The 14,560-nt window shown below is 45.8% G+C and overlaps 1 protein-coding gene and 1 long non-coding RNA gene across 2 annotated transcripts in view; one reads left to right on the top strand and one right to left on the bottom strand.

The window, feature by feature from the left end:
• The first annotated feature begins 320 nt into the window (after window positions 1–320).
• The window catches only part of LOC125184582 (uncharacterized), a 62,547-nt gene continuing 48,307 nt past the window's right edge, over window positions 321–14,560 (top strand). Inside the window, exons 1-2 of the long non-coding RNA XR_010831208.1 lie at window positions 321–440; window positions 7,909–8,021. This is a non-coding gene — a long non-coding RNA (uncharacterized lncRNA). The remainder of the gene's footprint in view (window positions 441–7,908; window positions 8,022–14,560) is intronic.
• CDKN2AIP (CDKN2A interacting protein) lies at window positions 873–4,959 on the bottom strand. Its single transcript, XM_066996207.1, has 3 exons — window positions 4,657–4,959; window positions 4,414–4,544; window positions 873–3,581 (listed from the first exon to the last, which is right to left on the bottom strand). The coding sequence occupies exons 1-3, from the start codon at window positions 4,878–4,880 to the stop codon at window positions 2,128–2,130; spliced, it is 1,809 nt and encodes a 602-aa protein (XP_066852308.1). The 5' UTR covers window positions 4,881–4,959; the 3' UTR covers window positions 873–2,127.

Raw genomic sequence — 14,560 nt, 5'->3', positions numbered from 1 at the left:
CGAGGCCCCGCCCCCCGCCTGACAGAGCCGGCAGCTGCCGCCCGCGCTGCGTCCCCCCGCCTGCAGCAAAAATAACGCGCTTCGGCCTCCGGGCTCTGCTAAGAGAAGCTTCAGGCTCGTCCTTCAATGGGTCACCACCAAACACCTCCGAGTAACACGCAAACGCTAACGACAGACCCCGTCAGGGCTTGTCAGGCAGGACAAGGCATCCCACACCCCAGCCGCTTACCGCAGCTCTCCTAACACCCCCAGGTCAGGGCACACCGCCAGCTCCCTCTCACAGGTAGCGAACAGGTTTTGGAATCCCAACACCTGCTGCAGTTCCCAACCGGAGGTACCCAAAGGAACTAACAGAAAAGCTGCACTTCGGAGAGCAAAGTCCTGCCTCTGCGCCTCCACCCGAACGGGGACCTGAGGAGACCTCACGCTTCCTGGCACAGGTACAACTCCCCATTACAAAACAAGAGCACGAAGTTCTCAGCGCTACAGGCATGCACCAATTCTTACGCTATGGAAGAAGCAATTTTGCGTGTTGCAAACCAAACCTTGGGTCATGCTCAAGCAACACCCGGGGGCTCCTGAGGAAGGACCAGAGTTAAGGACGATCCAAGGGGACAGGGATGAGGTGCAGGTTCTGACCCGGCCGTCCCAAAGCATGAGAAACTCGCAGGCTTCAGGTGCTACCACCCAGCCAGCCCCTGCTGTTCAAAGTCACACCAGGAACAGTGTACCAACACCACTGTGGTTTCGTCCCAGAAATCACAGAACTCAAAGCCTTTAAGTGGATGAATATGCTAGTGAGATCCCAGGGATTCCTACTCACTCCCACAGTACTCCATCAATGGATCTGTCAATCAAGTGCCAGGCCTCCATTAAATGATACTAACTACTGTAATTAGACGAGATTAATTCCAAACAACGCTGAAGACATCATGTTTTTACAATTACATGTCATTATCCAATATATCAGAACATGCAATTTGTGCAGGTATTTCCAGAACATCAAAAACAAGGTAATCTCCCGCTTCCTTCGCTTCAGACCACTGCGAACATCATGTAAAAAAGTAACAAAGGGCTCGACTCGTGTGAACGCTTTACAATACGCTCGCTGTCCCTAGGAGACAGCGACAGCTTGATTTTGCTCATCTACCTCTTAGTAAGTGTTAGAAAAGCAGAAATATTTTACAGGTCCACTCAGCATTACAGTATTGCAACTAGGCATCCCAAGAAAACAACTCAGCCTAGTGGGATTACATCTTGAAACCACTCAAAGTAAAGCTTTCCTTAAGGTGTTGCAAAGTTACTGAAATGGTTGGAATAGTTAATGGCTAAAAACAAAGTACTATAAACACATATCCCAGAGGTTTTATTGTTCTAGTAGCAGTCAAAATATGCTTCGTATAGAAACCCACGTTTATTTGAAAAAACTGTAAAGGATTTTTCACAATATAAATTAGATCCACTTACGGAGTTTTGGTGGCTGAAGTAGCTGTGACTCGACTGCTAAATGGCAACTTGCTAGTCTAATGTTAAATGGGATCTAACTGCTAGTATAACATTCAATGGGATCATGATGTCATTTATATTGCAAGTATTACAAGGTCTCGTAGAAATAGTCAACCAACTATTTTCTCTCCTAGTAAGAGGAACAGTGAACATTATGAGCAACACGTCTGAAACGGATGATTCAACTTTTTGATCGAAGTTCCTAAACAACTTTCAATCATTCAAGTATTATGGTCCCTATATACATACGTCTACGTGGCTAAAAAAACGACATGGTAGACAATTGAGCACACCGCCATCAAATCGTAAGAATTACAAAATCGTCAGGTTTTAAACAGCAAATTGTACCTTAATCGTTTAATTAAAAATAGAAGAATTAGGTAGACTATTTTGCAAATAAAACAGCACACTAGTGTGCCATGTATTAAGGCATACCTTTAAATGCACACTTGTCATCTCTAACAAGTTTTATACAATTGCTACCAAGTGAAAGGAAGAGAATCGTCTTGCAAAACCGAGAAAGAAATACAAAATACCTGGAAGCCTACATTTTTAAAGTACAAAATTAACCTTCAGTCCTTGTACTGAAATACTATACGTGGTACAAACAGCGACTCTTGCCTACATGATCTCCCGAGGATTTCTTAAAGCTGGAGGTAAATTTGAGGGTTTTGATTCTTCATCCAGAAGTACCAAATCTTCGATTTCCCTACCTTTGTACTTCCTTTTACATATCTTCACAATAACTTTCTTCTTGAGGAACAATTTCAGAGCTTCTCTTGAAGCAACTGCTTTGGCATTTTCCATACTTTTACCACAGCCAGTACCCAAATAGACAGACTTGCACCTCAGTTCACAAACGATATTTTCTAGAGAGCTCTTGTTTTGAGGTAAGTCTGCAAGCTCCTTCAGGGGAACAAAAGCAACATCTAAGGTAGCTTTTACAGACTGAATAGACGAGTTAAGAAGTTCGGCATGATTTACACTAGGGCTGAAGCCTCCCACAGCAACCAGTTTCCAGGCTACAGCTTTGTAGAGTCTGTTGAAAAAAGGTTGTCTTTCCTTTGCATCTTCACTGGTTAACGGTTTGCACAAAGCCTTAGCGGGACTTTCACCTGCCTGCGAGCTACTCTTGGAGGCAAGCTGCTGCGAACCGGCCTGCGTGCCGCCCTTGGAGGGTGCCCCAGCCCGCGAGGGACCTTGCTGAGAGCCGCTCCGAGCGGCCAGCAGCGAAGCAGCTACCTGAGCACTGCTCTTGGAGGTGAGCAGCGAGGCACCCTGCTGAGTGCCGCTCCGAGCGGCCAGCAGCGAGGCAGCCACCTCCGCACTGCTCTTGGAGGCCAGGAGCGAGGATCCCGCCTTAGCGCTGCCCTTGGAGGCCAGCAGCAGTGAGGTGCCGGCCTGGGCGCCGCTCTTGGGCGCCAGCAGCAGCGAGGTGCCCGGCTGAGCGACGCTCTTAGGGGCGAGCAGCAGCGAGGCGCCCGCCTGGGCGACGCTCTTGGACACCGATGGCATGGCACTCGCTTGGTTTTTGGAAGACAGCAAGGTAGCGCTCGTTTGCGTGGCGCTCTTGGCAGTAGTCGCTGGCACCGCTGCCGCCTGCGGGGCACTCTTGGCAGCAGCGGGTGGCACTGCCTCCGTCTGTGGAGCGCTCTTGGCAGCCGCCGGTGGCACTGCTCCTGCCTGCGGGGCGCTCTTGGCAGCAGCCGGTGGACCGGAACTTAACGTAGTTTTTTCAGGTGACGGCTCATTTTCACACTTGCCTTCCTTAGGTGGATTCTCTCCCGACTCCTTTTCGGATGAAGACGGGGTTGGACTTTGCTCAGTAGTATTTTCAGCGTTAACAGGTTTTTCTTCTGCTTCTATGCTCAGTGCTACGACTGCCGCTTGATTTGAACTGCAAGCTGACTGGGAGCTTTCTGATTCTTTGCTACTATCTTTTTCCTGCTTTTTTGGCAATGTGCTCTCTGTTTCCTTAGGAGATTCTGCCTCGGTTGTTTTCACATCCTTCTCGGTATCCTTAGCATCTTTGCTTTCCTCAACAGCTCGTTTCTTGGAGGGCTCCTCTACCCCTTCTGCAAAACAAAGTAAGTGCGTTATTCTCTTCAATTTCTGCACTGTGAAATATCCATCTAGAAGCAATTTATCTAAAAACTTCTAACAGACATCCCTCTGAAGTTAAAGGGTATATATTAGGATTACACCTTGAACCATAATTTCAGGAATTAAGTTATTACTTCAGAATATTTTAGTAATTTTTGACAAAAAAACGAAAAGTGCAACCTACCATTTCAGAACATTTTAGTATTTGTTTGGCAAAAAAAAAAAAAATAAATCTAAAAGTGCCCATATGCTAGACTTCTGGTTTTGGTTTGGGATCTGAAGGCCAAGTATGTACTTGTATTCTTGCAGGCCAGAACAAAAGTGACCAAAGCACATTAAATAGATTGTCTGACCTAAAAAAAAAGAAAAAGTGCATTTTGTCTACTAATATCATAAAAAAACATTTAAAATACCAATTTAGGAATTTCTTTACAAAACAAAACTCTAAGTTTCTTACAAAGCAGCAGCGTCTGAATAAAAAGCAAAAAGCAAAGCAACAAGAATTCCGTTAAGCTGGAGAACAATCATCTACATCGCATTAAAAAGTTGGCTTAAGGTGTGCACAGGCTGTAGGTTTACAAACATTGTCTTCAAAACAAGAGCTCTAAATCACCAGCAGAGTAGGTACACATTGTGTCTACTTCAAAAGCATTAACGAGGGAAAAAATAGCATAAAGAGGGGAGACGGTTAGGGATTGTGGAGAGTAAATTAACTGGATTACATTAAACCCGAGGTAAAGCTCGAACATTCACAGGCAAGCATTGTCTAACTCCTATGTATTGTCACAGCTATGATCTGCTAACCATTGCTACTTGATATGCCTCTTTTCTTCACCTTGGCAACCAGTTCGTCTCTCGTGGTGCGGACGGGCGCGTCGCTCACTTGGATGCCTTCGGCCATTTCCAGCGCCTTCTCCATGACCTGCGGCGGGTACCTGCAGGGGCGATAGGGGGGGAGGAGGGGGAGGAGGAGGAGGAGGAGGAAGGCCGTCAGACGGCCTCCATCACCCCCCCGCCCGCCGCCCGCCCCACCCGGCCCGCACTCACCGGCAGCCCAGGAAGACGTGGTTGGCCCACACCATGGAGAGCGACACGAGGCGCTGCAGCTCGGCGCTGCCGGCCGCCGGCGGCCGCCCGACGTTGCGCAGCAGGAACTCCCGCCGGTGCCGCCAGTGCTGCTCGGGCTCGCAGGCCCCGCGCAGCGCCTCCGCCCACGCCACCTCCTCCGCCGTGCGCCCCAGCGGCTCGCCGCGCGCCGCCTTGCCCGCCATGGCCCGCCGCGCCCCCCCCCGCCCCCCCGCCTCAGCCAGGCCCCGCAACGGCCCTAACGGCCCCGCCGCGGCGCTCCCCGCCCCGCCCGGCCCGGCCCCGCTCCGCGCCGCTCCTTCCGGCCGCCGGCGATGACCTCACGGCCGCCGCCGCCCGCCCCAGCCTGCCTTGCGGCGCGAGGCGGCGGCAGGAGCGAGGGGGCGCTCGCGCCGCCAACGGCCGCGGGGAGGGGCGGACGCGTGAGGGGAGGGGAATGGGGGGGGGGCGGTGTCCTGTCCTGTCCTGTCCTGTCCTGTCCTGTCCTGTCCTGTCCTGTCCTGTCCTGTCCTGTCCTGGAGGGAGCGTTAATAAAGGAGACCGGCTAAGAACGGAAACTGCCGCCTGTGAGGGGCTCGCGTATCGGCTTGTGCTCCTCTGCAGGCGGGCTTTGCGTTGGAAAAGTTCGTCCTTGGGCTTTATTCTAAAAGCGCGCCGAGAATTCTGTGTGGAAAAAGTCGTGAGCGCGCTGTGACGGTATCCCCAGCGCCAGCCTGCTGAGGTGCTGCTTGTGGAATTAACACTAGGGAAGCCAATGCTCTTTTTCTCGGTATCTGTTGGTAGAGTGGAAGGGTTTTTCCTTCCCCTGTGTAGTTAACTCACCCAGTGTTCTCTCTCGCATTGGTAAGGATAACTGGGGACTGAGAGAGAGGACAGTAACAAGCGTGATGGGATCTGACAAACTCACTGCTCTGTATTTGCAACTAGGGCAAGAAAATGAGAGAAGGTCTGTGTGCTGCCTGGCGGGGGGGTCTGGGAGCAATGGGTTTGTCCAGAAGAGGTGTCAGAGTGTTCAGAAACAGCACTGTGGTCATCACCGGGGTGGTGTCACCCATCTGTATCCAGATGGTAATCAGTGCTGTGTGTCGTTATCTGGTAATACAGCCTGAAACATTGGAAAGATGTGATCTGTCACACGAGGTTTTCCAGGTAGAGATGGGGCGGGCCTGTCTCCCAGACCTCTGACTCCGTGATACCAGGATTCTGGACTAGGGGGTCGATACAGACACTGAAAGGCAATGGTGAATGGAATCCCTGGCAAACAGGTCTGAGTCTGGGCTGGAGATGAGGTGATACATGCTGCCAGCCTCCTTGTTTGCAGCCCCAAATGAACCAGGTCTCTCTCTAACAAAGACAGCTGAGGCTTGGCCCAGACTTGGCACCTGCCCCTAAGGGCCAGCAGGAATTCGGGCAGGCCTGGATAACTGGCTGAACTGCCAGTAACCTAGTGAAGGTAGCAGAGCACACAGCACAGCCTTGAACACTCCGTCTTCCTCTGCAACCACCTGAGCTGCCAAGTGAAAGTGCTAAGGACCAGCCCATGCTGAACTGGTAATTTACCAGTTAAGAGTAGGAGCTGGGCGGGGTTGGACTTGAGGGAGTGAGAGTGGCAATGCCGTATGCTCAGAGGGATCCCAGAAGGTGTATGTGCAGTGTTGAGATCTGGGGATCATCTGTGAGACCTGGGCTCCTCTAAAAGCATTGTCTTAGGGAGTGTTGATGGCTCAATACAGCTACAAAGCCTAACGCATGATCTGGAACTAGAGTGGCTCGAGAGCTGATTGCAACTCTTCCTTGCCCAGTTTTATAGGACAAATGAACTGGGAGTCGTTTCACCTCTTTGACCACTGACCATATGGGTGAGTGCAAACATAGGTGACAGCTGGAGAAAGGTCAGAGTCATCACGCTCCTGGCATGCCACGCAACAGTTTTTGGCTGTGGTGAGCAACTTCTGTGGTTTGGCACCTTTCTGGCACGTTGTGCTGTTAGCTTGGGGTTATTTAGTGCTTCTTTTGAATCAACATAGCCTTTTTGTTGGGACAAAGGTGACTGTGTGCTCGCACCATACTGGAAACAGGCTCGATGCCAGCCCCAGAGCGTGTGATGTCACGCACGGGCTCGCAGACACACGTAGATGTACGCCCGCAGTGCTCGCTGAGCGCTAGGGACATACTGTGTCTCAGGTTGATTAAAAAAGTGCGTTTGGTAGAAAAGAGAGAAAAACACTGCTGTTAATTTTAAAAAAGGAAACAAGTAGTGTTTTCATTCTCACCAGGAGAGGCAATTTTGAAGTTAAACACCTCATTGATGGTGCTAATACTGTGCATTTAATTTTCCAGATTGGAAGAAAAGAGATGTTTTTGTTCCCACTAGGGAAGGAACTTCTAAATACCACATTGATAGTAGTGTTGTTAGAGTCATTTGGGGCTTGATAATAGCTTCTTTTGGCAAGATACAACTAAAATCTCAAGGTGAATCATACCAGTGTCTATAATCACAGTATTGCACCTGCACTCGCTGTATAATAAAGAAAGTTTATTTCTGCCTTTGTAAACTAGTGAATTATTATTTCTCCAGACTCGAGTCCCGCTGAAACACAGGGCAGCAGCTCCATTGAGTTCAATTATGTTCTGTGCAGTTAAGGTTAATATATAGTGACACTCTTTATTCAGCTTAATACGGGAAGTGTGCCCTTAACATCACAGCCGTGCAAAAGATAAAGCTTGGAGTTATTGTCGCAGAAGGGTAATAGCGGTGGGATCTGACTGGCCTGGCACAATGAATCCTCTGAGCACCATCCGTAGGTTGGTGCCTGCAATAAGTAATGAGCAAGCACTCGCGAGCCCTGGGTTGTGTTTGTTAGGAATGCAGCTTGACGCTGGAAGAGAAGGAGACCTTTTGCTGTTTCCCAAGGTAATGTTCTGGTTCTGCTGGAGCAGAGCCTTGAATGAAGGTCTCCTAGCTGGGCAAGAGACAGCACTTCAGGGGGATGTGTCTGCGTGGGCCAAGGTAGCCGGTCACTGCTGTTCAGTAACCCAGAGGTGCAAATGTGCGTTTGCTTTCTGACCTCATTACCTGAGGTTGTGGAATCGTATTAGATGCCATCATTTCTTCGAATGACAGAAAATACTTGCTGAAAGAGCATTAATGACTATGTAAGCCTGCCAATGGAAGGAAGGTTAAAGTGAATCTGTGTTTTTATTCCACCGCAGGTATGCTACTGTTATGCTACTGTAAGCAGCTCTGGATTATAAAGTCACCCCCTCTCCTGAGACTTCTCAACTGAGGAAAACATACTGTGTAGTTGCAGTGGATAAAACTAAAGGTAAAAATGAAGAGCTGAGTTGATAATTATTTTCATTTACTCATGTGCTCTTACTACTAGCTTAAAATATGGCTTTGCATTTATTACTATGTTATACTTGAAACAATGCCTAGAATAGGGTTGTCAGTTATTTCCTTTCATATGAGTTAGTTAAAATAAAGCATCCAACTTGCTAAACATCCGTTGTCCGGCATATAATTTTCCATGCTACAGGTGGGAGTTTAGGATGACTTTCCTGCTACCAACTGTGATCTAAGAAAAAAAGCAGGGGAAAAAAGGGCTTTGTCTAGGGTGAAATATTGTGGAGATCTTATCTTTGAAGTGCCTTTATGCTCTAGAGCTGATTTGGAATTTGCCATGAAAACCTGAATTTGGGGCAGGTGTTTTCTGATCTTCTGACTATACTTGGCCAAATTTATAAGCATTTGAAGAAATTAATTTTCCACACTCCTGACTTAGCATGTGTCCCGGTCCTCCCCCCCCCCCACCCCCAGCCTCCACTACTGCTGCAGTCGAGCCTACTCTGCTTATGAGCTGCAGCTCTGTTTGCCACACCGGACTAGGATGGAACTGGGGACTGGAAGTGAGGTTACAGAGACCATTCCCTGTGCTCCCGAAAAGCTGCTGATTCCTGTTTTTTCACTGGTGCTTGAGTATGTCTGATAGGAATAGTAAGGGGACATGTACCTGACTGAGGGGAGGGAAGCAGTAAGAATTGAGGCAGGGGACATGGTGAGACTGAAACTACTAGGCGGGGAAAATAAGTTAACCTGGGATAGGATACTGGAATTAGGTGAGGGAGGAAATTAAATTCTTGAGGAGAAATCAATGAGGTAGAGTGTAAGGCAAAAGAACGAGTACATACAGATGAGGGGGACTGTATGCCGGGAGCCTAGGACTAAGAGGAATGAGAGGATAGATCTGGAAGGCTGTTTATATTGGTAGAGCAGAAAAAGTTGCACAGAATCAAGTTTCAGCCCTGAGCCAAGGGACAAGCAGTGATGGAAGGGGGAGCATTGACAGAGGAACCTCTGGGATTTAAACAGAGACTTAGGGAAGGGAAAGTGAAAACTCTGTGAGCACAGAGACATTAGCATTTCAATAGATTTTTCCTTTGCAGTAAGCATCTGCTAGGGTAAGTAACACCAAGAAAATATTCTGCCCTTCTAATTTTGTATAAGATGTCTTCTTGTCTTTTTTTGTGTGCCAGAAAGGAACAAAAGAGGTAGAAATCCATTTGTTTGCAGAAATCCATCTTGCAGAGCCACCTTTTAAGAGTTTTTAGGTAGGAAGCCTTAGGCCTTTGGCAGACAGCTCTACCCTTGAGTTGGAGAAAGCAAGGAAACAGTATTAAGAGTCTTAATGCAAATATTGGCTTGAGTTCATTGTAATTCAAGAGGATTCGGGAAAGCACTAAAAGGGCAAGAAGACCTTATCTGAAAAAAAAGAATCTCTAATGAGGCTGTGACACACTGAACTTTTGTGTGTAGATGTGTATGCATGTCCACACACACATATCTAGTACCGTATATATATGTGAATACGTTTTAAATATACTTGCATTACTGAGAGTGTAAGAACCTGTAAATCTAGATACCCGAGCTCCTTCAGTCAAACTATTCATGCCTTGGAGAAAGAGAAAAATTACAACTAATATTTTATTGGCTTGGGTTGCGGATAGCTGCATTACGCAAATGGATGCTATTAAATCTTTATATCGTGCTGTACCAGTATGAATTTTGTATGTGCTACATATTTTGCAGACACAAATAACTATTTTAGAAATGATATAAGGAGCTTTCCTGAGACTCCAGGCAACAATGTCAAATCTAATTTGAATTATTGCTATTGAAAATCATGGCTCTGTTTTTCATTATTGTTACACCAATATCCCTGACAACCTGCAATTTACCTGGTATGAACAGCACCTCCTGAAAATACAGAGCTGTTTTGTGTGCTCTGGTGTTTTTGTATATCCTCTCGGATATTTCGCATTAACGCCACTGGATGGCACTGAAGGAGACAAGATCGCATGGAAATATCTCTAGAAGTTCAGTGTAACCTCAAAAAGTGCGAATGGCTTACTTTTTCACTCCATTACTGAAATAGACAAATGTGGATTCATTTTCCATCCCGATGTAATACTTTGTCATCAAAACCAGCTCTTAAACACTCCTAGATGTACTTCTAGTTTTTGACAGTAGCAAAATTACAGGGGAGGCAAAGTATAGGCTTCTGAATCTAAATACTTCTTCTCCCGTCAAAAAGGTGAAAATTAAAGATGCAGCTTTGGCTCATTCTGGATTCTCATGTGAAGGTTTGCAAAGCATCCCAACAATTTTTGGTCTCTGTCCTCCATGGCAATGCTGTCCATATCGGCCATTTTTAATATTGCAAACAGGTACACTTTTCGGTATGCTAGCTTTTAAGCTCATTTTAAAAAAATGCATAGGAATTCATTCAGAATTAAGAGCTTCCACCTGTTGAGGAACTGTTGTATAGTGTTTCAGAGATCCTCCCAACTTGAAATTCCATCTGCAGTCCCTACACAAGGAGCCCTGTTTTTTTCTGGGTAGGGACTTTGATCCTGCCTGGAAGGCACACAACTGCTCACTGTCAATCAGACCTATAACTTGGGAGTCCTCTTTGACTCCAGTCTGTTTTTTTAAACCTGTTTATCTTGATGGATATGAATTCTGTTTCCTTTTCTTCTCCAAAGTCTTGTTATCTCTGTCCATATCACAGATGGGCTTTTTTAGGCTTTTATTATGTCTCATCCTGCTTATGACTTTTTTTTTTCCTATGCTTGTTGTGACCTGTCAAAGAGGTTCCTTGAAACACTATTGTTACACTTATCTTCCTGGACTCTTTTGTAGTTCCTTTTTGTACTTCCATCTCTAGTGTACCTCCATAGATTTCCCTGTGTCTGCAAGCCCTCTAGCCCTCTGAGAGCGCAGTCTGACAATTTTTTTTGGCAGCAGTGCTGGCCTAAGACAGTCTCTGCTCACAGCCATTCACTCCTGTCCCTTTGATATCCCTGCTAGTTTGCTGGCACAGTCATTTTGCTCGGCTGCGTGGTAATCCAGATTAGGAACCTGATTTGGCTGAAAAGCAACAGGGGGGAGGGAGGAGAGGCACCTTTTCCAGCTGCCTGTTTCTGTGGTGTGGTCTGTCAAACAGCATTTTGGCTGGTGCCACGGAGGGGTTAGGTCAGGGGCAGATCGAAGCGCTGAGAGATGAGCAGCTGCAGGCTGCAATGGCTTGTGCTGGTTTAGGTGGTACTGTTGCTAGCTGTTGAGCCGTGACCTGATTTTGACGATAGAGGTAAGCCAGCTAATAGCTAGCTGCTTCCGAAGGAGTAGTGCTGTGCCTCCTTCTTCTCCCCTCCTCCTGGATTCCTGTGACTTCCCCTGTGCCAACACCGATGCTTACCTAGCTCCCCAGCAAGCCAGATGTGGGAGCCAGCCGATCGCAGAAGTATTCGCCGCTTCTTGTAAGGGTTTGCCTGGCTGTTGTGCTGCATGCCCATGGAGCCTGCCCTCTCAGCAGCAGCTGGGTGCTCTGTCAGCTCAGCTGCATTCTCAGTTGCACAAAAACACTTCACAAACTTTGTCTTTTCCTGTCATCTGCTGTCCTCTTCTCTCACAGTCTCCTTATCTAGTCCATCTGCTTTTCTTGTAATTGTGTTAATGATGTCCTTTTGGTCACCCTCAACATACGGAATATCTTCCCTGAGGCAATCACTGCATCCTTCAAATCTCTCAAGATTTGAAGATGCCACAGTAAACTGCTAGCTGATAATGCCCAGTTTAGTTGCTTGTAGGAATTACGGATTTCATTACTGGACTTAATGTGTCTGTGTATTAGCTTGAAATAGGTATGCTCTGCCAGTTTATCTGAGAAACTAAAAGGGTTTAAACTGCTACAGAATCTTTTTTTTTTTTGAAAAAAATCAAAAACACCACACAACCTCCCCCCAAAATACTCTCAAAGCTATGCCCTGAAGCAGATGTAATTCCCTAAGGTCACATATAAATAGCAGAGACTGATTTGCTGTTGCTTCGCACCTTGGATCATCATTCATGCTTGTGCAAATGGACACAGCATTGCTACTAAGCAGTTTACAGTAACATCTAACAGAATTGTAAATTGCTGCCCCAGAGACAAGATAGCAGGGAGTCAGCGCTTAAATGAGCAGCTGAGCATAGAGACCTGGGGAGTTCTTTTCACCTAGCTGTTCTTAGTGTTTGGGTTCTTTTTAGACACCTGTATAAGCATACCCTAAACATATTTTATTCTAGTATTTTGGCATGGTAAGCGTTTTTTTTTTTCCTATTCATTTAAATAGAAAAGGTATGGAAAAATAGCAATGAGTGAAGTTTCACATTGCCTTGGAAACAATAAAATAAAATGACTTGAATTTGTTATCATAAAAACACTCGTCAGGGCACCTCTAAACCGTGCAACAGAGCACAGGAAGCAGCGTCTGTAGAGTTGCATAGTGTTGGAATAGACTTGCAAGTCTGTAGACTTGCTGAGTGTTGCTGCACCCAAAGCACTTAACGCTGTTGGTGGGTGGTGCTAATTAGGCTGGACACAGTGCTAATTAGGTTGGACACAACACGGTGGTCATGCAAATACACCTGTGACTTTTTGGCTCAGACCTGGCTGGAGGATTCCGCACATAGTGCTGCATCGAGCCATATGTGCACGTCCAGCGAGAGAAATCGTTGGCTCGTGGCCTTTTATTCATTACCCCTGTAGGGTTTAGCTGCAGCAGCAGATGCATTTTTCATGTACAGGTGTCAGAAGTGGCTTTGTGCCAGCATTTACCTCCCTCTTGGTAAAAATAGAAGATGCCCTTTTAAGTGTATATTTCAGGCTGTGCGTTGTTGCTGTGAAATAACGGACGTCCAACCTAGCTGCTGCTTGAAACAGGTCTGTTTTACATCTTAATTAGAGCGGTAAGTATTGGTGGAGAGCAGGAAAGACACCAGGATGGTAATTTTTTCAGCCACCATAACTTTATAGAAATTGTGAGTCTACTGCAAGGTCACAGTGGCAGACAGCAGTGTGGCAAAGAGCAAAGCACAGTCTCCTCCACTACATTTATCAGGAGACCTACCTTTTCCCTCCAGTGAGACAAAGCAATGTTTCAGGTTAGAGATACAATCACAACTAAAGCATAAATTCCCTGTCTGGGTGGCAAGTATGCTCCCAAAGCACTGACGACTGAATTACCGTATTCTGAAATAACTGGTGAATATATCCATAAATATAACATTCTTTCAAAATAATTTAAAGGTTCAAGTTGATGTTTGTATGAAGGCAGGTGCTTATTTGGCATCCCTGCCCATGGCAGGGGGTAGGAACTAGATGATCTTTAAGGTCCCTTCTAACCCAAGCCGTTCTATGATTCTATGATTGTTAGTAAGAAAAAGTGAAACTGAAGAAGCAAAGCAAAAACATTATTCAACCGGCAGTATTCAGAATGGCCTGTGGGATGGAAGCAATGGAACATCTCTTCTATTTTTTTTTTAATGGCCTCAAGTAGTCGTTTTGGCAACTTCTCTGTGTTATTTCATTTCCATTTGACAGACAGATGAAATAAAGGTTTTATTAGAATGTAGTGAACCATCAATAATTAGCCCATGGCAAGTCAGCAAGGAACTGTGCAGCATAATATGCTTGGGCATAATGGATTAAGATTTGACACCTGTGAAATTATGAAAATGATGAAAATTAATAGCTTCTTGCTATTGGAATGGTTGTTCCTGGTGTTTTGTAAATTGTTTAATGTCACAGGGAGGGATCCGGTTCCCTGAAGATTTGAGCAATCATTGCAAACTTTATAAAGTCATCAACTTATCTTTTTTTATCCAGGCTATGACAGTGATAGTGAACACACAATAGCAGAAACATAGAATTTTAGAAATAATATTGCTAAAAGAAAGATTAAATAGTCATGAAAACAAAGTTTTTTTCCTTTTTTTTTATCCTTTTTGTTGCTATCTTCAATTTTCTTTATTTTTTTTTCCACTGTGTCTGCCAGGAAAATTTATGCATGCACAGCTAGATATCTCTGACTTCTAAAGTCACGGCACTTAGCAAAATGCTACTAAAGAGAAACACACAAAAGCCAACATTAACCATGAAAATTTTGTAAATATTTATAGGCAGTGTATGTTTGATTTCTGATTTTTTTTCTATTTTAAAAATCCATCTGCTGCTAGCAGATGATAAATATTTAGATCAAATTTGTGCCTGGGATATGAGGGCACATTTTCTTCCAGAAGGGACATTATAAATTTGATACTGTAGGCCCAGCCCCAGTTCCCCAATTCAAACTGCATAGCTGGCACTCTGGTGGGCTGTATTCATGGGATTGTATGAAAAGGTTTCTTGGCTGTAAGCAACCTTAGGGATTTTTTTGCCTAATCTCCTTCAGTTTTCCTAGAGGCTGGACTGAAGTATGTCTCTTGGGAAAATACCTAATTTTGCCTTAAAGACTCCAATCAATGGTGACTCTACCACCTCCC

The sequence above is a fragment of the Anser cygnoides genome, chromosome 4 (genome assembly GCF_040182565.1).
Source record: "Anser cygnoides isolate HZ-2024a breed goose chromosome 4, Taihu_goose_T2T_genome, whole genome shotgun sequence".
NCBI lineage: Eukaryota > Metazoa > Chordata > Aves > Anseriformes > Anatidae > Anser > Anser cygnoides.
The sequence above is the reverse complement of the archived record's forward strand: the minus strand, read 5'-3'. Positions and strand labels throughout refer to the sequence as shown.